The sequence below is a fragment of the Paroedura picta genome, chromosome 2 (assembly GCF_049243985.1).
Source record: "Paroedura picta isolate Pp20150507F chromosome 2, Ppicta_v3.0, whole genome shotgun sequence".
Lineage (NCBI taxonomy): Eukaryota > Metazoa > Chordata > Lepidosauria > Squamata > Gekkonidae > Paroedura > Paroedura picta.
In genome coordinates, this window is record NC_135370.1 from 133,612,733 (window position 1) to 133,638,613 (window position 25,881).

The 25,881-nt window shown below is 42.8% G+C and overlaps 1 protein-coding gene and 1 non-coding gene across 2 annotated transcripts in view; one reads left to right on the forward strand and one right to left on the reverse strand.

Annotated features, from left to right (window-relative positions):
- KNL1 (kinetochore scaffold 1) overlaps positions 1-24,935 on the reverse strand; it is a 41,633-nt gene extending 16,698 nt beyond the window's left edge. The window contains exons 1-14 of the mRNA XM_077322871.1: positions 24,046-24,935; positions 23,492-23,544; positions 19,184-19,214; positions 18,120-18,179; positions 17,049-17,110; positions 15,424-15,470; positions 15,257-15,296; positions 14,601-14,638; positions 13,745-13,797; positions 8,160-12,914; positions 3,547-3,685; positions 2,046-2,113; positions 1,819-1,917; positions 155-270 (exon numbers count right to left, since the gene is read on the reverse strand). Coding sequence (XP_077178986.1) covers positions 155-270; positions 1,819-1,917; positions 2,046-2,113; positions 3,547-3,685; positions 8,160-12,914; positions 13,745-13,797; positions 14,601-14,638; positions 15,257-15,296; positions 15,424-15,470; positions 17,049-17,110; positions 18,120-18,179; positions 19,184-19,214; positions 23,492-23,526 — 5,543 coding nt within the window. The 5' untranslated portion in view covers positions 23,527-23,544; positions 24,046-24,935. The remainder of the gene's footprint in view (positions 1-154; positions 271-1,818; positions 1,918-2,045; positions 2,114-3,546; positions 3,686-8,159; positions 12,915-13,744; positions 13,798-14,600; positions 14,639-15,256; positions 15,297-15,423; positions 15,471-17,048; positions 17,111-18,119; positions 18,180-19,183; positions 19,215-23,491; positions 23,545-24,045) is intronic.
- On the forward strand, positions 24,715-24,796 carry TRNAS-GCU (transfer RNA serine (anticodon GCU)). Its single transcript has one exon. It is a non-coding gene; the product is annotated as a tRNA-Ser (tRNA).
- Positions 24,936-25,881: the final 946 nt, after the last annotated feature.

Sequence of the window (25,881 nt, forward strand, 5' to 3'; positions counted from 1 at the left end):
AGTAAGAAATCTTAACTCAAGTTCAGAAAACTTGCAAAACTCAGCAGCTACAGTCAAGCAAACTGGTGACAGACAACAGAATGCCAATGATAATACAGTTCTTTCAGATTTCAGTTACATGTTAACACATTAAGAAAAACTCCAAGTAGCTTACTCTTCTATTGTCTCAGAGAGAGCTTGACAATCTTCTTTGTAAATCTGCAACTTGGGATGGTAAACGTACTCGCTGAGAATCAAATCTTCTGCGGTAGGAGGTGCATTGACTGTGTACTAGGAAACAGGGAAAAAGCAGACCCAACATAGTTCTATGCATTTCAGATCCAAAAAGATGATGCCTATGCACAGGCAGAGCTTAAATGTGACTGTTTTTGTTGCAGCAATCCTGGAGAAATAATAAGCAGCTTATCAAACTGTGCAGCCACTTGCCTCTTCCAAACCACCACAGCAAGGACTAGCAACTATCCCTATATGGTCTGGCTGCAGAGTATTCTGGAGCTCATTGGAGTATGAGTGGCCCCTCCTTCCACTCTAAAGATTTTTCTCACCTGAGGAGGAGGGGGTACATCTCTCACTCCTAAATTCTTCTGAGCAGCTGCAAAACCCTGCAGGTATGTTTATTACAGAGCCTGGGAGGGGGGGGGGGATGCGGGACAGCATAGTTGTCACGGATCAGGCAAGTAGTGCAGCTGTGGAGCCCTTCCTCGATATCCCAGCTTAGTGACTACCGATGCTTGGCATTTCACCAGAAGTTAGTTTTATTGAAGAGAGGACATACAGAGGAACACTCAGCTAAGGCAATACGTAGAACAGGAAAATTGACTGCAACGCCGCTCTTAGATCGGACCCAGGTTTTATAGGCACATGAGTAGAACCTCCCCCCCCCTTCCCCAAGTTCGCAAGAAACGCTTTCCCAAAGGGAAGTGTTTGAACCCAGCCGGGTGCGACATGCTGAAGATGAGCAGGCTGGACTGTCTGCTCATGTTTTTAACACTTCAAAGCCGAGCACCAGATCCCACTGCCCAGAGAGATGGAGAAGAGGGGGGAGGAAGGAAAGCAGGAAGCAGCGATCAGGGTGACCTGGAGAGATCAGAGAGGGGATCTGAAAAGGCACCTGGGTGGAACGGAAGGAGCACCTGACAATAGTTGATCACTTGATGGGATGGACAACTGTTATAGGCAAGAACAATGCTGATTTCTTCATCTTATTCTCTCAGCAGTCCCACATGAGAGATTTAACATTAACATTGAATTAGATGGTGGGTGTGAGGCTCACTGCTGAATAAACTTTGGTAACAGTTTTTCCCACTTCCATCTCACTTCTAAATATTACTTCAGTTGAGTACTGCTGGTTAAATGCATAAGGATCAGAAACAGCCCTACACACACCTACTATAGAAACTTTCCTCAGAAAGTTGGCTGCAGATGCTCCAGCTGTTTGATTGCCCAGGGCACTCAATGGGCACTCAACTGCTGATATCCTCCAATATGCTGTTATCAAGAAAACAATCCAGTGGAGGTAAAGAGCATCTGCTCAATCTTTCCTTTCATTTTATCATCATAATAACAACAGAACTTTTTCTTAAATCTCTCCATAAGGCATGCTCTCCACATCTCAAATGACTGGAAGGTAGAGAAAATGGTTAGCAGGAGAAGGAAGAATGTCTCATGCTCCAGTGAGCTCTAGAATATTCCATGGCTGGACTTTGCAGTTCCCATGTGGTACACAGACTATGAAGATCAAAAGATAATATTGCTGCACTGGTTTTAGGCAGATGCATGTGCCATGGATGAGATAAACATGTTGATCTATATACTTACTTTGGGTGGGAGCAGGCTCTGGCGAGGCTTCTGTATGAGAATATGAACTTGGAGAAGTGTAAAAAATTCCCCAACTGTGATGACACCTTCCTGTAATTTCTGAAAATGAAGAATTCAGATTCTTCAAAGCAGGCTTATACAAATAAACTCTAGAATTTACATCAAAAGCTATCAATACAGTTCTTGCCAGAGAAGGAAATTAAGGGCTATTAAAATGACTAACATACCTCCTGCAAATTTTGTTCACATATACTGTCCATAAGAAGTTCAGCCTCTATTTCAGCATGTCGCTGAACTAGGAAAGAAAAGGAGGCCTGATTAGCAAGAAAATGTGCTTTTAAATATATATCAATAGTAAGTAAAGAACCCATGTAGTTAGGACCAATAAGATTTTGTTGTCAACCTAGAATTCTCATCCACATTTAAATTATAATCTTCTCCCAGCATGACATCTGATTGGCTGTGCAGATTATCTTAAAATATGGTCTCAGCAGCATCTGCCACTACAACACAAGGGTCTTCACTTTGTGACTGAGGTAAACTGTTTGGACCCAAGAATATACTTTAAACAATGTGTTCATTTTAAAAGGCATCCTATTAAACAGATCATATGCCTGAAATATTATATTATAGTTATGCATAACCTCATTCCCTGTCACTTCATGGCTAGTTGGACTAGATGGCCTGTATGGCCCCTTCCAACTCTATGATTCTATGAACATTACCACAAAATTGACTCCAGAAACTGGATGGATAGTCCTTTAAGCATCTCCACATTGCAACCTTCTTCTAAAAGCAGAAAGGATGGAAAAGGAAGCCTGCACTACAGAACCAAGAATGCTGCAGATAAAGCCCAGGAATGGATAAAGGCTGTTCTAGTCATCGTTGGCGATTCTAAGGTAAGCAAATGTTAATAAAAGAACGAGTATACCCAGCAGATGGATTAATATAGGAGGAGACAGTCCCTGACAGTCTCAGGAAATAAAGTGTTTTAAGAGGAAAGAACTGGAACCTCGTATATAGTCTGGAAACAGAGAGAGAATCAATACAACTGCAGTCTCAGAACTAGGGTAAAATGCTCCACTGGTTCATCCTAGCCCACATGTGGGCAGCTGCATTCTGTGTCAACTGCTGTTTCTAAGCTGTCTTCAAGAGTACACCCCATAGTGTGTTACAATAACAACCATCAATCGGTGTAGCCAGGGGGCATGAAAGCTTCTGTGCCAAATGTCGGTAAAAGTTCCCTAATGTGACTTCACTCTCCTTCAATACCAGATCCTCCTTAGGTCAATACATCAGCTCCTTCCAGTGGCTACCTCACCACAGCCCAGCTTTGGGGGTGAACAGCCTTTCTCCCAGTGCAGGGCCTTATAAACCTTGCAAGACTCTGCCTCCTCTAGAGCCTGGCTCCCATTTCCCCTTCCATTCTCCCGGGTCTACTACAGAATCTTGAAGCCTGAAAATTTATGCCTCCAAAAAAATTTGTACCAGGGCCTGAGTTGGGAGTGTTAGGGAAAAGCTGTCTTGAGGCCCATGGGTCACTCCAATCTTCAAACTCATTATTTCCCCATAATGTCACAGAGGGCAAAAGAGACTACTCATATGGAAATCTTTGTGTCTCATTTGCATTGTCTTACCTCTTTTGCATACGTGTATGTTACACACACAACACAGCAGAGTTCCTTTACCTACTGAAGTTAAATTAAGCAGTTTAGAAAGAATTCTTACTACTCAGATCTGAATCAGCCTTTGAATCCAAGGAGCTGCCATTACTGCCATGAGTCCTTTCCATATTTGAAGCCACCATGTCTTGGGTGATTTTGCCTTCAAGAGTTTCTTCATTAGGCACTTTCATGATGGAATAAGGCTGAAAATAACAATCATTCAACATATATTAGGTCAGTGAGAGAAGAAATAATTTAAAGTATCAATTGCCTGTGGATCATCATAATAAAGAGCCTCTTGTGGTGCAGAGTGGTAAGGCAGCAGACATGCAGTCTGAAAGCTCTGTCCATGAGGCTGGGAGTTCAATCCCAGCAGTCAGCTTAAGGTCAACTCAGCCTTCCATCCTTTTGAGGTTGGTAAAATGAGTACCCAGCTTGCTGGGGGGTAAACGGTAATGACTGGGGGAGGGAATGGCAAACCACCCTGTATTGAGTCTGCCAAGAAAACGCTAGAGGGCGTCACCCCAAATGTCAGACATGACCCGGTGCTTGCACTACCATCACAATAACCAATTTTTAGATCATAAATGAGGTAATTGATTTTTCTCCAGGCTGCTTTTTCTACAGAAGTTTTCCAAGTACAGCAAGTGTTAAATGTCATCAACTGACCTGCAAAGTGCCTCACATTATAGAATTAAACTACATTCATTAGAAGAAACACTAAAAACCCTGGTTAGCTGTATATTCCCTTCATGCTTGATTTTTCTAGGTGACATGAAAAAAAAATTAAGTATATAACCTACAATAGAATCAAATGTAAAATCTAGGTGGGCAGAGGCGGGAATCAACTGTGTATGTCATGTTTCTCAGACTCCCAGAATAAGTCCACGGGCTGACTTGAAGCTATATTCATTCATAATTTAAATAGTACCAATAACAATTGTTGAAAGGAAAAATAGAAATGCTTTAAAATAAATACTGGATATAAATAAGCGAAGTAGACTAAGAGGTATAATTTGTTTAGAAAAATTAGTTCTTATGTTGCTTTTCTCTACCCGAAGGAGGCTCAAAGCGGCTTACAGTCGCCTTCCCTTTCCTCTCCCCACAACAGACACCCTCTGGGGTAGGTGAGGCTGAGAGAGCCCTGATATCACTGCTCTGTCAGAACAGCTTTATCAGCGCTGTGGGAAGCTCAAGGTCACCCAGCTGGCTGCATGTGGAGGAGTGTAGAATCGAACCCAGCATGCCAGATTAGAAGTCCACACTCCTAACCACTACACCAAACTGGTTTAATTGTATTCAGCACTCTTATGATAGTCCAGCACAACAGTTGGATATTACCTCCATGGCACTGAGGGGGGTGGGGAGAGGTGAGTGTGTAGTCACTACACTATATCAGCTTGCTTTAGGATAAAACTGTTAACTATGGCTTGGATCCATTTGTGAGTGTCCATAGATAGCAGTTCCCACCCAAGGAGCACGGGTTTCTTGCTTCCATCTGCAACCTTCAAGGGCATTATGGGCTACAACAGGAAAGAAAATGCACTCTGCAAGCAGAAATACTAGAGGACCCAAGCTCTCAGACTGTTCCCTCCCCTATATTTTATAGACTTTGCAGGAGTGGCCATGGTCATACACAGGACTGCAAACACATCACCACCATACCTGTGACCGAGTCCTGGCTGCCACACAGCCCATGAAAGTGTACCAACTTTACCAATAGATATAACAGAGCTGTTCCTGCACATTCCTGGGCCTTTCAGAACCAAGCTCCAATGACACCCAACATTGTGCTCTGTCTACATCGTCAAACTCCCATTAAACTACAGGTTGTTTGGACTGATTATGTAAAGCAGTATGAATGTTGGAGCATGTCAGAATATTAATGTAATATTAGCAATATTAATTTAGTAATATAATTTTAGCTACATTTGTCCTCTTATTCCCCAAGTCATTCACTCCACTACAAGCCAGCATCATGTAGTGGTTAAGACCAGTGGACTCTAAACTGGAGAATCGTGTTTGATTCAACTTTCTGACCTGCCTGGCTGACAATTTCATTTATCAAATGGTAGATGAACCCACAAGAGGTTCAGCCATACTGGACTTAATACTGACCAACAGGCAAGAGTTGGTGGATGAGGTAAAGGAGGTGGGGACCCTAGGGGGAAGTGACAATGTCCTCATAGAATTCCTTTTGAGATGGGGAGCCAAGGAGGCTTGTAGCCAGACGCGGACGTTGGATTTTCGTAGGGCAAACTTTAATAAACTCAGAGACATGATGAGTGTCATACCATGGACGAGAATGCTGGAAGGGAGCATGTGAAGGGTTGGCGCTACTCAAACAAGAGCTACTGCATGCTCAATCAATGACTATCCCAGAAAGACGAAAACACTGCAGGAGCTCTAAGAAGCCTATTTGGATGAACAGAGAACTTCAAGAGGAACTAAGAAAGAAAAGGAAAATGTTCAGGAAATGGAGGGAAGGACAGAGCTCTAAAGAAGAGTACCTACAGGTTACTAGGCACTGTAGATCAATCATCAGAAAGGCCAAAGCTGAGAGTGAGCTAAGATTGGCCAGGGAAGCCCATTGTAACAAGAAAAGATTTTTCAGTTATGTGAGGAGCAAACGTAAAGTAAAGGAGGCAATAGGCCCACTGTTGGGTGCGGATGGACAAACTCTAACAGAAGATGCAGAGAAAGCAGAAAGGCTTAGTGCCTATTTTACATCTGTGTTTTCCCACAGGTCAAAGTGTTTAGGCACATCTAGAGATGGCCGTAGCCAAAGGATAGTGTCTGGGTGGCAGGTTAACATGGATAGAGAAGTTGTCGAGAGGCATTTAGCTGCACTGGATGAGTTCAAATCCCCTGGTCCGGATGAAATGCACACGAGAGTACTCAAAGAACTTTCTAGAGAACTTGCACAGCCCTTGTCCATCATCTTCGGAACCTCTTTAAGGACTGGAGATGTCCCGGAGGACTGGAAGAGAGCAAACGTTATTTCGATCTTCAAAAAAGGGAAGAAGGATGACCCGGGAAACTACAGACCAGTGAGTCTGACCTCTGTTGTGGGTAAGATAATGGAGCAGATATTAAAGGGAGCCATCTGCACACATCTGGAGGACAATTTGGTGATCCAAGGAAGTCAGCATGGATTTGTCTCCAACAGGTCCTGCCAGACCAACCTAGTTTCCTTTTTTGACCAAGTAACAGGTTTGCTGGATCGGGGAAATTCGGTTGATGTCATTTACTTGGATTTTAGTAAAGCTTTTGACAAGGTTCCCCATGATGTTCTGATGGATAAATTGAAGGACTGCAATCTGGATTTTCAGATAGGTGGATAGGGAATTGGTTAGAGAACCGCACTCAAAGAGTTGTTGTCAATGGTGTTTCATCAGACTGGAGAGAGGTGAGTAGCGGGGTACTTCAGGGCTCGGTGCTCGGCCCGGTACTTTTTAACATATTTATTAATGATCTAGATGAGGGGGTGGAGGGACTACTCATCAAGTTTGCAGATGACACCAAATTGGGAGGACTGGCAAATACTCCAGAAGATAGAGACAGAGTTCAACAAGATCTGAACACAATGGAAAAATGGGCAAATGAGAACAAGATGTAATTTAATAAAGATAAGTGTAAAGTTCTGCATCTGGGTCAGAAAAATGAAAAGCATGCCTACTGGATGGGGGATACGTTTCTAGGTAACACTGTGTATGAACGAGACCTTGGGGTACTTGTGGATTGTAAACTAAACATGAGCAGGCAGTGTGATGCAGCGGTAAAAAAGGCAAATGCCATTTTGGGCTGTATCAACAGAGGCATCACATCAAAATCACAAGATGTCATAGTCCCATTGTATATGGCACTGGTCAGACCACACCTGGAGTACTGTGTGCAGTTCTGGAGGCTTCACTTCAAGAAGGACGTCGATAAAATTGAAAGGGTACAGAGGAGAGCAACGAAGATGATCTGGGGCCAAGGGACCAAGCCCTATGAAGATAGGTTGAGGGACTTGGGAATGTTCAGCCTGGAGAAAAGGAGGTTGAGAGGGGACATGATAGCCCTCTTTAAGTATTTGAAAGGTTGTCACTTGGAGGAGGGCAGGATGCTGTTTCTGTTGGCTGCAGAGGAGAGGACACGCAGTAATAGGGTTAAACTTCAAGTACAACGATATAGGCTAGACATCAGGAAAAAATTTTTCAGTCAGAGTAGTTCAGCAGTGGAATAGGCTGCCTAAGGAGGTAGTGAGCTCCCCCTAACTGGCAGTCTTCAAGCAAAGGTTGGATACACACTTTTCTTGGATGCTTTAGGATGCTTAGGGCTAATCCTGCGTTGAGCAGGGGGTTGGACTAGATGGCCTGTATGGCCCCTTCCAACTCTATGATTCTATGATTCCCCACTGCTCTACTGGGCCAGCTTGGCCAGTCACGATTCTCTTAGAGCTCTCTCAGTCCCACCTACCTCATAGGACATCTGTTGTGGGGAAAGGAAGGGAGGGCGATTGCAAGCAGCCTGGAGACTACTTCAGGTAGTGAAAAGCAGGGTATAAAAACCAACTCTTTTCTTCCTGAGGACACATTTAGAAAAAAATGTCCTGCTGTATCCTCAAGGGACCTATAGGTAAAGGTAAACGTATCCCGTTATACATTTAATTTTTTAAAAAATCAACACACCTACCTGCTTCAGCTCTGTAGTATCATCGCAGCCTTCATCAACTTTGAGTTTCTTTTCTTTCTGAAGTTCTCCCTCTTGATCCCAAACTCTCTTTTGCTTATTAGTTTCCCTAAGACATCCTTCATTAGTAGTAATCTCTTTTTCATTCATCACATCAGAAACCTCCTGCAGGTCACTGTTTAGAAACTCATTGGAATTCATTTCGCCTACACATGGAGGAAGTAATTCCTCGCTTATATAGTGTGATGGACTCAAATATTGTGTAATTTTATCTGAGGATTTCTTAACCAACAGAGAGTTTTCTAAATCTTGAGGTCTTGTTCTTATACCAGTGTCTTCTACATGAGCACGTTTTCGTTTGTTTGGCAGTTTAGGTGGAAAGATACCCAGGGGTAACTTTTTTATTTGACAGTTGTCCTTTTGCATAGTATTGAAGGGTTCAGGAAAAGAATCACCCTCTTTTAAACACTTATTTTTCAGTTCACTGGAATCAATATAATTACTGGATTCTATTCCAATCTCTTCAGTTAACTCCAAATGACCTTTTGGCTTCATTAGCTCTTCTCCAAGACTGGACCTACCATTTTGAGATATTAAACCAAACTCTGGCTTCTTCCCAGGGTGCGTAAGCTTTAAACAATCATTAACAATACTAGGTGGTTTAGACAGGAGGAGTGGGTCTTCTGAGCATAAGTTATTGATGGGAAGATCCAAATCAGTTTGCCAGTCTTTCGTAACATGACCCAAGTCTATTTTAGTTGCTGTGTTTGCAACTGGCAGACCTTCCATAACTCCAGTGGGGTTACCTTCATGTCTTGATAGATATAATTTTTCTGGGTAATCTTTTGAGGTCTCACTTTCGGTAAGTAGCATGCACATTCTCTCTATGTTCAAATTAAGAGTAGTGTCACCACACAACTCTGGATTTTGAACTACCATTTCAACTGGAAACATGCATTCATTTTCTTCATGACAGTGCACATAATTTGCAGCAACCTCTGCAAAATTATTATTTCTTGATGTATGGGTTTCTAGTTGATTGTCTTGCATTCTCAACAAATTCTGTGTATTGACATTCTTTACAGATACAGATAATTCCATATTAGAGGATGAAATTGATTTTTGAGGCATATGTTTGTAAGTTTTAGTAATGCCCAATACCTTTTTATTTGGGACAACCAAAGGAGGCACTTCAGAGCCAGATGCAGTCTGGGAACAAGAGCTGTGTTCATTATTATAATTATTTGTATTCATAAACTCAATTCCAATTGTGTGGTTTTTAGTCATCTCCATGGTCTCACCATCTGAAAATGCAATTGTCTTTTGTCTTGATTTTGTGACTGAGTGCTGTATGTGTTTCTCGGGATTTGGTCCATAACAATCCGGACCATAAATATTAAGTGTGTGGTTTCTAGTAATGTCTATATCATCTGTTATTCCATGGCTGGTAAACAATGACATATTACTTAATTGCTGGTTTGTGTTTTTATTTAGCTCATGTTTCTCTTCCAGGTTCTGATCAGCAGTAGCATTAGGAGGAAGCTTATTGATTTCTTTGCCATTCTGGTAACAAGTAAACATACTATTTTTATTGAGAGGAATTATGAGCCCATCTTTGCTAACTGATTGATGATGCTGAATTGTTTTGTTATTCATAAGCATTGTATGCCTTTTAGCACTCTCCATATTATCAACAGTAGCCAATGCTACCGTTTGGTCTGAGGACACTTCCCATTTAGACTCCTTTTCCATTTTCATTATATTTGCATGCATATTTTTCATATCATTGTGAGATCCTGTAGTGTCCATACAATCTTGATAAAATTGCACTGGAGGTCTTCTTTCATGCTGAGAAAAAATATCATGGCTCACTTTGACTGTGTCACATTTAATAATCTCCATTTCATTATCATGCAGTTTAACAGTAATACTATTGCCTTTAACTGGCCCAGATAGCATTGCCTTGTTAGGTTCCTTTCCCTTTGGTGGCAAAACTCTGCAATTGGTATTTTTCAGCGATGTATCTGTTAAAGGTTCTGTTATTTCCATGTCATTACTATGCATCCACATCAAAGTTTTATCTGCAGGAACAACACTTGTGGCCATGCTACTATTATGTCCAGACACCTTGGTTTTCTCTGCAGGAATCAGGGACAGTTCTTGGGATGCTCTCTCCATTTGTTGGATATCATGGTTTACTACAACTGTAAGGCTTTTAGTAATGTCCATCTCTTTGTCTTCATGTAGGAAAAATTTAACTGTCTCTTCCTTGACAAAACTTGGTAGGATTACCTTATCCATTTCTTTTTCTTTATTTTTCTGAGATGAATCTATTACATGTTCTATGGGTTTAGTTATTTCTATGTTGTTGTGGTGACTGAGCATCATTATTTTATCTGCAGGAATAAAATTTATATGTTTATTTACTGCCATATTATTGTCATCCGCTGGAGGAAATAGGGAGGATGCTTGACAAGCTCCCCCAATTTGTTGGATAATATCATGATTAACTGCCACTGTATGACTCCTGGTAATTTCCATGTTGTTGTTGTCTTTGACAAGAGAGAATTCAACAGACTTGTCTCTGGTTGATCCAGTGGGAGTTCTTCCATCAGCCTCTTTATCTAGTTTGTGCACAGCATGAGCACCAGCATTCTCCAGTGACTGATCTATTATGCATGAAATTGGCTTGCTCCTGTCCATGTCATTATGCGATGCATAAACAGCCTTATCAACAGGTTTTAAGGGCAATACTTGAGGGACTGTCTCATAATGCTGCATAAAATTATGGTTTACTGCCACTGTGCAGCTCTTAGTAAACTCCATTTCATTGTCTTCACCAAGGGAGAATACAACAGTCTTGTCACTAGCTATCCCCATTATCCTTTTATTTCCAGTTTCTGGACCTTGCTGGGATACAGCAAGAGGATCAGTTATACTTTTCAGAGATTTATCTATTGCCCCTGCAAGAGGCCTCGTTATCTCCATATCCTCACTACATGCAAACTTTACAGTTTTATCTGGAGGCACATACATTGCAGTGGGGATGTTGGTAAACTGGGGGGCATCACCATAGTTTAATGCCACTGTGTGACTCCTGGTAATTTCCATTTCATTCTCATCATCAAGAGTCTTGTTTCTGGCTGATCCAATGGGAGGTCTTCTGTCAGTCTCGTAATCTATTTTGTGTAGAGCCTGGGCACCATCGTTTTCTAGATACTGGTCTATTATGCATGTGTGGGGTTTAGTCATGCCCATGTCATTATGCGATGCACAAGCAACAGTCTTATCAACAGGCTGTAAAGGTAACACTTGAGGATCTCTCTCACAATGCTGTATAAAGTTATGGTTTACTGGCACAGTACAGCTCTTGGTAATCTCCATTTCATTGTCTTCATCAAGTGAAAATACAACGGTCTTGTCAGTAACTGGTCCAATTATATTATGGTTACCAGGTCTTGTTTCTTCCTGAGACTTCTTGTAAAATCCAGCAGTTTTCAGAGATTTATCCATTAGGTATGCTGTGGGCTTAGTTAGTTCCATGTCTTCACTGCTTGTAAACATAACAGTTTTGTCTGCAGAAACTGGACGCACTCTAATATTTGAACAGCCACTTTTCCTATGAGTTTTATCATTTACAGCTGTTGTACCACTCAGTTTAGAAAAGACTGCTTTGTCATCAGACAGAAAAAACTGACATTCTCCTTGCTTTACCTCACTCTTGGCAACATAATTTTTACTTAAATCTATGCCTTTTGCAGAGAAGAGTCCCGACTTGTCACTCAGTAGTGATACAAGCAGAGCATCTTCTTTCCTCTCAAGATGGGAGGATGTCCAAGGAACAGATTTTATACTTAAATTTTGTAGCTCCTTATTTCCATAAAGAGCCTCTTGCTTTGAGGCAGTCATCTTATTGTAGGGGATGAAATGAGGAATACCATTCAGATTAGCATCTGTAGAGGCTTGATTTTCTGTGATGTCCATATTACTGTCTCCAAAAACAGTTCTTTCCATTAGCCTAGAGACAGTCTTGCTCTGTTTTTCACAAGTTCTATGGACAGGTTTGCTAATTACCTTAGAATTAGCATCACAAGTGAAACCTGTGCAATTTCTAGTCATTTCCATAACTGAACTGATGCTGGAAGAAACAGTATTTTTATTACCATCAAGAACTGGTGCTGGTCCAAAAAACTGCTGGGTCACAGATATTCCCTGATTAGGGTGCCGTGAGCCATCATTGCTTATCAACTTGACACCATGTTTTCCAGAAACATCTGCTTCTCCATTGTTTACAGTTGGGGGTGCAATGGTCTTCTCATTAAATATGCAATGTGGTGTAACAGCTGCTTTATTATTAAGTTCTCCAAAGGCATTCATAATGTTGCTTTTCCCTTGCAAGTGGTGGGATGCATTCACCTCTGAAAAGCACAATTTCTTTTCTGGGACTTCTGAAGGGAAAAAGGATATTTCACCTGCAGGTGTGGGAAAGGGTTTAGCTGATTTCAAACTTTTCAAAAAGTCATCAAATTTAATTTTCTCTGTGCTGCCAGCATTTATCTTCTGTTGAAGTAGAGAGGTCTCCTGCCCTTTTATAGGGCCACCAAGGAAACTGTTCTTGGGCTTAGTTTCTTCATAGACTCCAACATCATGAGTAATCATTACAGTATGACCAGCAGTCATATCCATTTCATTTTGTTCTGAAAACAGAAGCGTTCTGTCCATTTTGTTCCATTCCAGACCAGAGTTTATATTATGGCACTGGAACAAAAGAAGACAATTATTGACATTTCTAAATATTACATTGCAAGTCACATTTAACCAGGGTTTCACAAATGACAGGAACTGCGCAGCCAGTTCTCCTTATTGATCTCTTAAAAATCATACACATATCTAAATGAAATATAGATTCCTGCTGGGAGCAGCTTTTAATCTAAAATTTCATACAGAGGAGGAAAATGGAAGGGAGAGTAAATAGGAGTAATATCTGTATGTTTCATTTTAAACATGTAGTCTTAGTTTCAGTAGAAGATGATGACTAAGTAGTTATGCCAAAGGCTTCATAAAAGAGATGGAGTTTAACATGAAAGAGAGATGGATACCATCATATGCTCCAAGCATAAGGGACAGCAGCAAGAGAGAGAAAGTGAGGGGGGAGTGAGAGAGAGAGAGGTGAACAGAGTAGCAGCCCTTCAGATATGTGGGAATGTTTAAGTTGGTGGGATAAAAATACAGAGGAAAGTCCATAGCAGAATATGAAGTCTGAGTAGAAAGGAGGCAGGGAAGGCTATGGATGGCCTTGAAGGCAAGAATGAGGAGCTGAGATAAGCAGCATGATTTCAGTAGGAATGTCAACATGACCCAATCCAATAAGAGGCCAGTTTTCCAGAATTGAGGACAGAAAAGAGAACGCTTCAGTAGCTGAGGAGTAAGAGGGGAAGAGAGGTGAGTGAGAACTGAGAAAAAGCCAGCGGAGAATGAAATGAAAGCAAGAAAGGATAGAGGAGTGATTTTCCCTTGCTCATGTACTCTTATGTTTATATCTCCTGTTTAAAATATTCTTTGAGTGTAACAAAGTTCTGTATTTTTACCTCTATTTCTTGCAAAGGTGTCTGGATGGGGGCATGAAGTAAAGTGTTCATCCCTTTTAGGAAAAAGATAAGGAAAAGGTTAATTTCCAGCCAACACCGTTACTATAAAGATTTTGAAACAAGGAGCTTGCAGCCTTCAGGTTGACTGGTTAGTACCACTGCCAGTCCAACCACTGCCTAATTACTGCCTTACTGTCAATAGCACACATGGTGTCTAGAGACAGGTAGATTTCGACTCTTCCCCTCTTTAGTTTCATGTCTTTCTTGCTGACTGTTTTCTCAAGATCTTGTTTCTCAGGAAATTTCCTGCTTTGTTTCAATTCCTTCAGCCACCTTCTGTATTTACTACCCTTCCTAGCATAGTTCCAACAGAACTGAGTCCTCCCAGGTTCAAGTGCCGAGTTAGTGACAATTCTTCAGAGCTTTCTGTGATTAGCATATTGCCACCTCAGTTCCCTGTATGCCCTGCCACTTTCCCTCTAGCTGCATTATATATCTAACCTCCCTTTGGATTTCTTTTCCAGTGTGATGTCTATTTTGTATCTTTATTTCTGGATTCCTTGCTAGTCCATTGGCTTCCTGTGTTCAAGATTTTTATTTCAAGCACACTGACAATTTTCCTTAATGTGACTGAAAATGTTCTAGTTTCCTGAGCAACTGAACATTCCATGCCACCACATGATCTGTGCTAATCAGCATTACAACATTACACTGGCAAAAAAGTACAAGTTATGTGCAGCGATTATTTTTAGGTAATGTATTCCAGAACAAAGTCTAATTACTCAGAAATCACTTAACATTTTTCAAAGACTGTTCAAACATAAGCATAAGAAGAACTACTCATCTGTGTACTTACCAGTGATCTCACACTGGGTAATGTCTAGTTTTTCTTTTCTTTAAAAAAAGCACATAAACACAAACAAAAAATAAGTTATTTATTACAAATATCACTGCAGTAGCAAAAGTGAGCATTAATAGAAAACTGGATAGTACCTACTCCTATGCAACCTAAACCCTCCATAGCTGAATGGATCCTTTTTAGAATGACTGTAAATGTTATAATGAAGCTAAAGCAGTAATTGTCCTACCAACTCTCAAACTTGTAACTAGCCTTTCTATACTGTAGGTCTAATAATTCCTAAACAATACATGAAAGCCTTCTAGAACACAATGAGGAATAATAACAATTAAAAGGTGCTGTAGCTTTGAAATGCCAGATGAGGCTGTCCATAGCATGACTTACTGCTCTAGACCTTCTTCCAGTCAGCTGGGGGTCAATTTTCTTATACCTTTGCACTGGCTGTGATTGGAGCATAAAGATTTAACAGAATTACCTGCTGTCAGAATATGCTACCAATTACAATTGGACACTATTCTAGAAATAAACTTGGGTGAAACAGTAAGTGTGGAAACCACTGCATTAAGCATTAATCAACAGTTGAGGTTAAAATCAAGTTGGGAGCCCTCTAAATCGGAATATTTGTTCAGCCAGGGAATTCCTTCAAAACTTACTGATTAATTGGTTCCTGATGCCTTGCTCCTGCTGTTTCCTCTAAAATTAGAAAACCAAATACTGTGAAAAGTGTATCATGGCATGCATTTATTACAGCAGTGCAAGTAAAAAAGCTTCATTTATTATTCCTAGTAAACTAAATGCAACTCTAAATAGAAATTCTTACCTAAAGGATCTGACTCCGCATTTGTCTGAAGATCGGTTGGGAAAACCCTAAAATCCCAAACGAGAGTTTTAATAGCTTGGAAAAAATAGTTTATGAACACACACACAAACCCTCTAACATCTAATAATTTCATCCTGTCTACTGATCAGTATTTAAACCAGCCTTTCTCAATGTTTTTACTGTTGAGAAACCCCTGAAACATTGTTCAGGGTTTGAGAAACCCCAGAAGTGGCATGGCCATGCAGAATATGGTCAGGAAGCATAACTGCGTACACGCCCAACCAGGGCCCCTCTACATCCCACTCCCTTCAGGCCCAACATTGGCCATTTTGGGATGGGAGGGTGGGTTGACAAAACCATATATGGTGATATCACCCATTAACTAACAAATTTTAAAAAATATATTAAAATTAATTAACTCCCACCCATTTGGGAAACCCTTCCAGGGCCATCACAAAACCCCAGGGTTTCATGAAACCCTGGTTGAGAAAGCCTGATTTAAGCAGTAGCATGCAAGTCATCTAGTATGCCTCCCATTACAAAAGAGGAAAAATGAAGGAGCCAGATTTCTCAGACAAATCAACCTGCATTCTAAGATCCTGAGCTTAATTTTAATTGTGCATTGTGATGCTGTACTGAAAACAGAAAAGTCACATTGGTTAAGCATTTCTATCACATTTCCGATATAGCCAGTGTCTTTGCAATGGAGATTCATTCAAAACTGGGTTTTGACTGTCTTCAAAGAGGCCACAAAACCATTAGCTAGGAACAAGCATATATTTTTGCATTCAGTGAAGTGAATAATGGGTTGATTGAAATATGATTTAAATAGGCAACGGTTTATAAGTGCTATCTTCAGGCCGATGGTGTTGTATAAGAATATTTATGAGGTTTCCTATGCTGGTCTATGACCATAATGAAGATCTGGCTGACTGACTGATGAAGTTTGGAAGCTCACTGGATGCCATGACAGTTCTCGTTTGCTTTTAAAAAAACTTAAAAAATTGCTTATTGTGATTCACTCTCAGGTAATTTTGCACAAGATTGCTGCCTGTTACAAAACTATGTCTTAAAATATTTTCCAGTGTTATCATGCAGACATTTCCCCAAGTACCCACGGTAGACAGAAGGTCACCGAAAGCAACAAACAGCGATCTCTCTCTCCTGAACGTATACTAGATAGGTCATTGCTTTACAATGTCCCACAGTTGATTTACTCTCTCTAGATATGGCCTCTGACAAAACTTGATTTTTAACAACTCAAGCCTAAAAGTTATTCAACAGGCACTTCACATAACTAGGGTTAAAGGTAAATAAATTAAACCACCTGGTAAATAATTCAAACTGCCTGTCCAGACTCAGCACAGAAATACCTTTTGGTCTGCCTGCCCCAGGTGAAAAAAGAAAAACAGAAACCATAACCAGCAAAAACTTAATTGAATAGAGAATCTCATCACAACCAACTGTGAGCTAATGGTGCACTAAAGACCTGTTAAGTTCAGTATATGTATTTATAACATTTGAATGTATTTAAAACAAACTTCTAAGGTCAGCAACTTTTTGCCTGAAGAAAATCCTGCACAAACTAGCATTTTATAGATGCGTATTTGAAAAAACAAGTTCACCTTATCGTTTCTGCAAAACTGACACGCCGGGAGTTCCTCTGACGTTTCTCAACTTCGCAACCCTGAACATGTAATACAGAAATCAAGCCCATATAAACTTCTCTTTTATATGATAATTTCCAATAAGTATATTTATTTATTTATTATTATTTATAATTATATTTATAACCCACCACTCCCATGCCTGATGGCTCATGGCAGTAACAACAATATAGAACCACAGTAACTTTGAAAGCAATTAAAGAATTTAAATAAGTTAAAAGTATACATTGCATAAGCAAACAACAGACTGAGCAAAGGTACCTTCCCTCCACCTCCACCAGATCAACTTCCTTCCTGTCCATAGGACCTCAGTAGCCTGAGGTTCCATATCTTAGGTATAATGCAGCATTGTTCTTCTCCGGGGTCATCTGTATTTTTATGGCCTAAATGCACCAGGAAGGTAATTGATGCCAATTTGATTCTCAGCTTTCCTCAGCAAGTCTTCTGTGCCCACACAGTGTTAAAATCCAGCAATTACTCTCTGGAGATCTGAATTTGCATACTAAACTTCTGGGCTGGAAGCCATTTCACCACAAACTGGAGTTTTATTTCCAGTCAAATATGACCACTCAGTCCTCCTGCAGGTGACCCAAACAGCAATAATTCTGCATGTTTTATATTTTCTAGGGGCAAAAGTTTTCAAGTGAAAAACAGCCAAATCACAAATAATTTTTTCTACAATCTCTTCCTATAAAAGTAAATCTGTTCTACAAAAGTAAAATTTTACAAAAGTAAAATCTGTTCTGATAAAAGAGGATGCATAATGTAGCACAAGAAATTCTGATGGAAGCTGAAAAGTAATACGGATTAACCTTTATAGAAAATATCCATGAAGTATTACAATCTGATATCAAACTCCAGTCAGTCCTAGTGATTTTAGTTAGGCTTACTTACATAAAAATGCATTAAGAAATTATTTCTGCTTATATTGATTTCATTATTGATATTCTAAGCAGGATGTTTTACTGACTTCAATTGGAAGCCTGCCTAATTTTTAAAATACTTACAGAATAATGGTTTGATATTTACCTGAATTGGCTCATTTCCATTCCCTAAGTCACGGAGAGGGGATCGGGGGGCTTTTAAAATCTAAAAAGAAAATATGCAGAATTGTGATGAAAGTTCCTATAGTATCACTATTTCTTTATTTTTTTTAATGGTCACCTATTATTCTTAACTCTGTTGTACAGCTGACATAGGGCTTGCTTTCCTGAGAGGCAGTTTCAATAGTAAGAACTCCAGAAAAATATCTTTGTCATAGATTGCATCCTTGCCTGTACATAAATGTACTTTTGGATCATTGCATAAATTAAATCTGCAAACGAATACAGAAAAACAGCCTAAAATGGTAAACATCTCCTTTAGCATTTTAGCTTTGCACTAGCGTTTTTCTTTATGCAAATGAAAGAACTGCCACCTCAGTGGTTCTCAACCTTGGGATTCCAACCTCAATTTGGGTAGCCTGGACCTGTCCCCGGGGTCACCAGAATGGTGGCTGCTGTGGTGGCGGCCAGCAGCAGTGGGCAGAGACAGTGGTAGCAGGCGATGGACGGCGGCAGTGGGAAACGGCGGGGAGTGGTGCTGCTGGCCCAGCACGGTGCGGATGTAGTCGCCTTCCGAGGTGCCCAGCATCGCTGCCATAGCCATCCCCCGATCCCTGCCCTGCAGCTGCCTGCTGCTGTTGCGTCCCGTCTGCCCGTGCTGTGCTACCGTCAAGGCTCACCCTCAGGCTGGCCTCCCCAAAGGCTCCTCCAGGCGCCGCAGCCCCGCCCTCGTTGCCCACCTGACAGTCACCCCCCCCCCCTGCAGCTGCTCCGTCAGGCACCTTGTCGCTCTGAACCGGCCAAAAAGTGGCAGCGGGCAGCAGCCCCAAGTGGCAGTGATGGTGGCCGGTGGTGGAGGAGCCATGGCAGTGGCTGCCTTCACGCCGCTCCGAATGTTCCGCCGCTCCGACACACATGCTCACACGTGCACAATGCCTGCATGAGTGCACACGCCAAGCCTGCTGCAGTTGGGGTCGCCAAGGCAGAGTGGTTGAGAACCGCTGACCAATCTCTTCAGAAAAAAATTGACCTTTGTCTCTTTATACTTACAGATGAAATCCTTCTTTTAATTGTGTGATCACTAAAAACAAATAAAGAGGAACTCAGTGTACAAGTTAAAGGACTCCTTCCGATCCTCATTAATACTTATCCAGTACAATAATAGCAATCACCATGCAGAATGTAAAATAAGAAGTTTGAATGTAATTCATTCTGCCAGAATTTTCTGACATTGCACATTTAATATACTATCTATCTTCTTGAACAATCCGTATTAAAAACATACTTCTCAGAACTGTGAGAAGCTCCAACAATTGTCCAGGTTGATCTTCTTGGAATATAATATTAGAAACTTCTAGTTCCCTTGCAGTATCTGTGCCTCCCCTTGTACTCTACCTATATATTAAGAAGAGGAAGAATAGGAATTGGTTCTTATATGCTGCTTTTCTCTACCCGAAGGAGTCTCAAAGCGGCTCACAATTGCTTTCCCTTTCCTCTCCCCACAACAGACACCCTGTAAGGTGGGTGAGGCTGAGAGAGCCCTGATATTACTGCTCAGTTAGAACAGCCTTATCAGTGCCGTGGGGAGCCCAAGGTCACCCAGCTGGTTGCACGTAGGGGAGGAGCGTGGAATCAACCCGGCTTGTCAGATTAGAAATCCGCACTCCTAACCACTACACCAAGCTGGCTTTATATGGGTGGAGCATGAAGGGAGGCACAAGGGCACAACTACCGGACAGCAGCTGCATTATGATACATCAGATCTTCAGTGAGACAGATACTTTGTATGTACTTCAGCAACTCTCACAGCAATGGCTCTCTACATCACAAACCAGCACACAAAGGACTGCAATGCTTTCATTCAGATCTGAAGACTATCTGCCAATCTCCCTAGCTAAATAACAGACTACAAACTAGAGAGACCATTCGACAATCGTTGGTCTGCTTGGGTTTAACCTCTAAACATCTACAGAGTGCCAAGTAAATGTTAACTTCAGCCCATTACAATTTGTTCGCTGGTATGTTTCACCACATCAGATTCTAAATGTAGACTCCAAATTAGCACCTGGTATTCTGTGGTTTTTTTCCATCACTGGTCAGGAGTCCAAATTGTGGCCACAGAATTAAGAGTTGGAAGGAATCTCCAGGGTCATCTAGTCCAACCCCCTTCAGAATGCAGGAAATTCACAACTACCTGCCCACCCACAATGACCCCAGTTCCACTACCCACAACAGTGACTCTAGTTCTCACACAGAGAAGCCCATGACTGGACTCTGAGCAAGTTGTACGCACAGAAACCAGCTTGGCAAAGACTGACTATGGAGTCAGTAGGGCCCCTCAAACAAATCTGGGAAGCCAGGCCAAGTCTCCACAAGAAACGGCTATAAGAGCCAAGCTCAGACATAATCCCTTCCTGCCCACCCCTTACAGAATCAGCATTTCTGTCAAATGGCTATCTAGCCTCTGCTTAAAAACTTTCAAAGAAGAAGAACCACCACTTCTTGAGGAAGCCTGTACTGCTGAAGAACCGCTCTGTCAGGAACTTTTTCCAGATGTTAAACCATAACTTTTTGAATTAATTTCATCCGTTGGTTCTGGTCCAACAGAAAACAACTTTGCTCCATCCAACTCTGCATGGGCTCTGCACTTTCATTGGGAGATGGGCTTCCTGTCATGCCTCCTTCTTTTTTGGTCTGAGCATGTGCAATAACGCACTTATGCTGTAATGCAACTTTCAAAACTTTAAAAATATACTGCCTCATTCCTCAATTCCTATGACACTTGTAGAGGCAGGGCTAGCAAAGTTATGCTCAAAATCCTACAAGCTAGGCTCCAGCAATATGTGGACGAGAACTTCCAGAAGTACAGGCAGGATTTCGAAGAGGCAGAGGAACTAGAGATCAAATTGCCAACATACGCTGGATCATGGAGAAAGCTAGGGAGTACCAGAAGAACATCTACTTCTGCTTCATTGACTATGCTAAAGCCTTTGATTGTGTGGAGCACAACAAATTGTGGCAAGTTCTTAAAGAGATGGGAATACCAGAGCATCCTATTTGTCTCTTGAGAAATTTATATGCAGGTCAAGAAGCAACAGTGAGAACTGAACATGGAATCACTGACTGGTTCAAAATTGAGAAAGGAGTTTGGCAAGGCTGTATACTGTCGCCTTGCCTATTTAACTTGTATGCAGAGCACATCATGAGAAATGCGGGATTAGAGGAGTCACAAATTGGGATCAAGATTGCAGGGAGAAATATCAACAACCTCAGATATGCAGATGATACCACTCTAATGGCAGAAAGTGAAGAGGAACTAAAGAGCCTGTTGATGCGGGTGAAGGAGGAGAGTGCAAAAGTTGGCTTGAAACTCAACATCAAGAAAACAAAGATCATGGCATCCGGCCCTCTCTATTCCTGGCAATAGATGGGGAAGAAATGGAGATAGTGACAGATTTTATTTTCCTGGGCTCCAAGATCACTGCAGATGGGGACTGGAGCAAAGAAATTAAAAGACGCTTGCTCCTGGGGAGGAGCTATGGCAAATCTAGATAGCATCCTAAAAAGCAGAGACATCACCCTACCAACAAAAGTGCGTTTAGTCAAGGCTATGGTATTCCCAGTTGCAATGTATGGCTGCAAAAGTTGGACCATAAGGAAGGCCGAACGTCAAAGAATTGAGGCTTTTGAACTCTGGTGCTGGAGAAGACTCTTGCGAGTCCCTTGGACTGCAAGGTGAACAAACCGGTCAGTCCTAGAGGAGATCAACCCTGACTGCTCTTTAGAAGGCCGGATCCTGAAGATGAAACTCAAATACTTTGGCCACCTCATGAGAAGGAAGGACTCCCTGGAGAAGAGCCTAATGCTGGGAGCGATCGAGGGCAAAAGAAGATGGGGACGACATAGAATGAGGTGGCTGGATGGAGTCACTGAAGCAGTAGGTGCAAACTTAAATGGACTCCGGGGAATGGTAGAGGACAGGAAGGCCTGGAGGATCATTGTCCATGGGGTCGCAATGGGTCGGACACGACTTCGCACATAACAAACAAACAAAGAGGCAGGGCCAATCAGGGTGCAGCTGGCTGCTTGTCCCTGGAGAGGCCTGATTGGCCCTGGAGAGGCCGGACCGTTCATCCCCCAAGGCTGTTTCACAATTATTAGGTAAAGGTAAAGGTATCCCCTGTGCAAGCACCGAGTCATGTCTGACCCTTGGGGTGACGCCCTCTAGCATTTTCATGACAGACTCAATACGGGGTGGTTTGCCAGTGCCTTCCCCAGTCATTACCGTTTACCCCCCAGCAAGCTGGGTACTCATTTTGCCGACCTCGGAAGGATGGAAGGCTGAGTCAGCCTTGAGCCAGCTGCTGGGATTGAACTCCCAGCCTCATGGGCTAAGCTTTCAGACGGCTGCCTTACCACTCTGCGCCACAAGAGGCTCTTTTTCACAATTATTAAGAGGCACCAAATGGATAAGGACAGGCGATAATAGCTGAAATTGGATTAAGGCAATTGTCAAGATCTGTGAATGGTGTAAATAGGCATACAAATATATGAGTTAATTAATAGACATGAGAAGAAGATTGAGTCCAGCAGCAGCCCCAAAGCTCATAAAGTTCAACTCCAGGTACCAGCAGTAACTGAAAAGCTTTTCACTCTGTTCTCTACCTATATGTAATGCTTGAGGATATTGTTTCACTGTATCTGACCAAGTGCACATGAAAGCTGATACCTTGTAAAAATAAAACAAGAGAAAAGGATAAGAATGTAAGCTGCTTTGGATCCCCAGTGGGGAGAATGGTGGAGCATAAATTAATTTAAAAAAAATCTATTGACAGTCCTTAATACAGTAACTAGATAAAAGACACTTTGTAAGTTCAAATGATACATTTTCTTTTGTTTACTATAAAACATATGGTTCATGTTCAACTTTTTTCCTGCTTCTCAGTTCACAAAAACTAAGATGTCCTTAGATAGCATAGAGTGCAACAGCTTGCAACTCACCTCCCACCCTGAACCCTTTGGTTAACAACCATATAAACTAAGGCACTTTTAAACTTCACAAATTTTAAACTTCATATACCAATCTATATACTAAGAAAGATATAATTTAATCTTGCTATGCTGCTAAAACTGGTTTAAGGACGTTAGCATTATAAAATATTTCAATTTCTCTCAAAACCTCCTTCCCTCCGAAGATATCCATGTTTTACAGTTTTAGCATTTCCATAAGAATGTACATCTATAAGCCACATGCATACTAGTCACATACTACTTATGGAGGCTATTTTCTGGGCAAATAAGTGCTGAATTTTAAAACAACATCAGAATAAAAACAGCTTTTGTGGAAGTTCAACTTACTCTTCTGGGTATATTTCGGAATAAATTCTGTCCATCCTGGCGGGCTCTGCTTCCTGCAACAGCCGTAACAGCAGAGTCTCAAGATACAATGTGAAAGCACCAGAGCACAGCAGAGGACCGTTAAGAGGCCTCTCGGGGCACTTATTTTTTTCTCCCTGGAGAATTGCTGCTGTTTTTCCCTTCCCCAAATGACCCCATAAATGGAGATGTGTTACTTATCAGATGACCACGCACCCCCCCCCATAAATGCTCCTCAAGGTTTTAAACATGGAACAGAACTCCAAAGATTACAACAACGTCGGCACCCTTTCCTTAATCCCCGTGCGAAGGGCGGGACAGCAGATAAGGGCAGGCTAGACCGACCCTCCCTCCCTCCCTCCCTCTCTCTCTCTCTCTCTCTCTCTGAGGGGGGTTTCTTTCGGGGCGGGGGGGGGGGCTGCTGGGGGCTGGCAGGACCCGCCGAGCCTTTGCCTCTCCCCGCCGAGCGGAGTCCTCCGTGGCATGGCCGGTCCCTCGCTGCCTCCAGGCCCGTCCTCCCGCCCCCTCCAACCCACCTTCCGGGCCGAGACCACGAGCGAAGCGGGCCTGACTTCCGAGGAGACGCGTGTGGGCCGGGGGTCTGCCGCGGCCGCCGAGTGAGGCAACCGGAGCTGGGATGGGGACGGCCGGGCGAGCGACAGCTGCCAGGGGCGCGGGGGACGTGAAGCCGTCGCCGGCAGGCCTCGAGCGAGCGGCTGCGGAGGGGCCGCCTCCCGCCCGACAGGAACTCTCGCCGCAGCGGGAGCGAGCGAGGGGGTCGCCGGCGGCCCCGACCCCCGTCCACGATCTCCGCTAGAAACCGGCCGCCGGAGTCCCGCCGCGCAGCACCGCCGTCGGACACGGCTGGGGCCGCCACAGCATTCAAACTAACCGCCAGCCCTCGCGCATGCTCGCCGAGCACAGGAGCGCGCGTCCATCATGGCGGCGTTCACGTTCCGTACAACATGGTGGCCCCCAAGCGGGCGGGCCTGCTCCGCCGCAACGGCTGGGAGCTCGCCTAGAAAAGGCTTGAGGGCGAAATCCGCGGGATTCTCCAAGGAGCTCTTATTCGTGACTGCTCCGAGTGCGTCCTGCGTTTATTATCCGCAGGACAGACCGCATATCCAGGCATATTAATGAACAGTAGGAATACATAGTTGGCCGTGGCAGTTTCTTTTAGCCTTGGAGAGAGCAGGGATTCCTGTGACGAGGTGGCCGAGTGGTTAAGGCGATGGACTGCTAATCCATTGTGCTCTGCACGCGTGGGTTCGAATCCCATCCTCGTCGTAACCTTTTTCCTAGGAATTTAACAACTCCTAGCGCTCTTTTCTGGTAACGATATATATTGGGTTTTTCCAGTGTTTATTCGCCAAACGGACGGTGTATTTTTAATATACGCTTCCTACCTTTTACTCTCCTTTAGACATCGGTGTTTGCTGAACTACTAACAGAATATAAATGCGGTAAAATGTAAACGCTAAAATTACAAAGAAATTTATTTCTCAAGGCTGTTGTGCCTATAAAAAGAAATCTTTGTTATATAACCGTTGCTCTTTGTTAATCCAGTACTGTTTTTTTCAAGATAAAAACATACACAAAATTTCCTACTGCCAAGAAAAATACCAGTAAATAAAAACAATACAACACAGTCAAGAACATAATTTGTTGGGGGACTGGGTACTTTGTACTGTACTCTGCTCCCATTGTGGATCCAAAGCATAGATTTGTCTTTGATTTAATGCTATAAACGCCCTTGTTCTCAGGGAGCACTTTGTTACGGAGACATGCTGGTTCTCGGGTGACCTGGCAGTTTCTGGAGGAGCATGGAGGGCTCCCAGGGTCACAACTCCAAAGCTCTGTATGTTCTGAGGCAGCGGTCCTCAACCCCCGGACCAGGGACCGGGACCGGGACCAGTTTGTAGATCAATCGGTACCGGGCTGTGGCTCGTCCTCGGGGGCTGCCCTGCCAGTGTGCTGTCAGCTCACCTTTGGGGCTCTCCGGCGGCCACCATGGCTGGGGCTCCCCCTCGGCGTGGCACTGCACAGCTGCTGCTGGCAGTGCCTCCCTGTGGGCAGCGGGAAGTCAGGGGCGCCAGCAGGAAAGCAAGCAGAGCAGGGGCTCAGGCGGTGGCGTACCTTGGCAAAAGACTACCCCCTCCCCGGGCCTCAGTAAAATTGTCAAGCACTGACCGGTTCCCGGTGATAAAAAGGTTTGGGACCACTGTTCTAAGGGACCTTAGAATAATTCAGTTTAGCTGTGTTGGTCTGAAGTAACACAGTAAAATCAGAGACCAGTAGCATCTTTAAGACCAACAAAGATTTATTCAAGATGTGAGCTTTCGAGTGCAAACACCTCAGCCTGAGGAACAGTG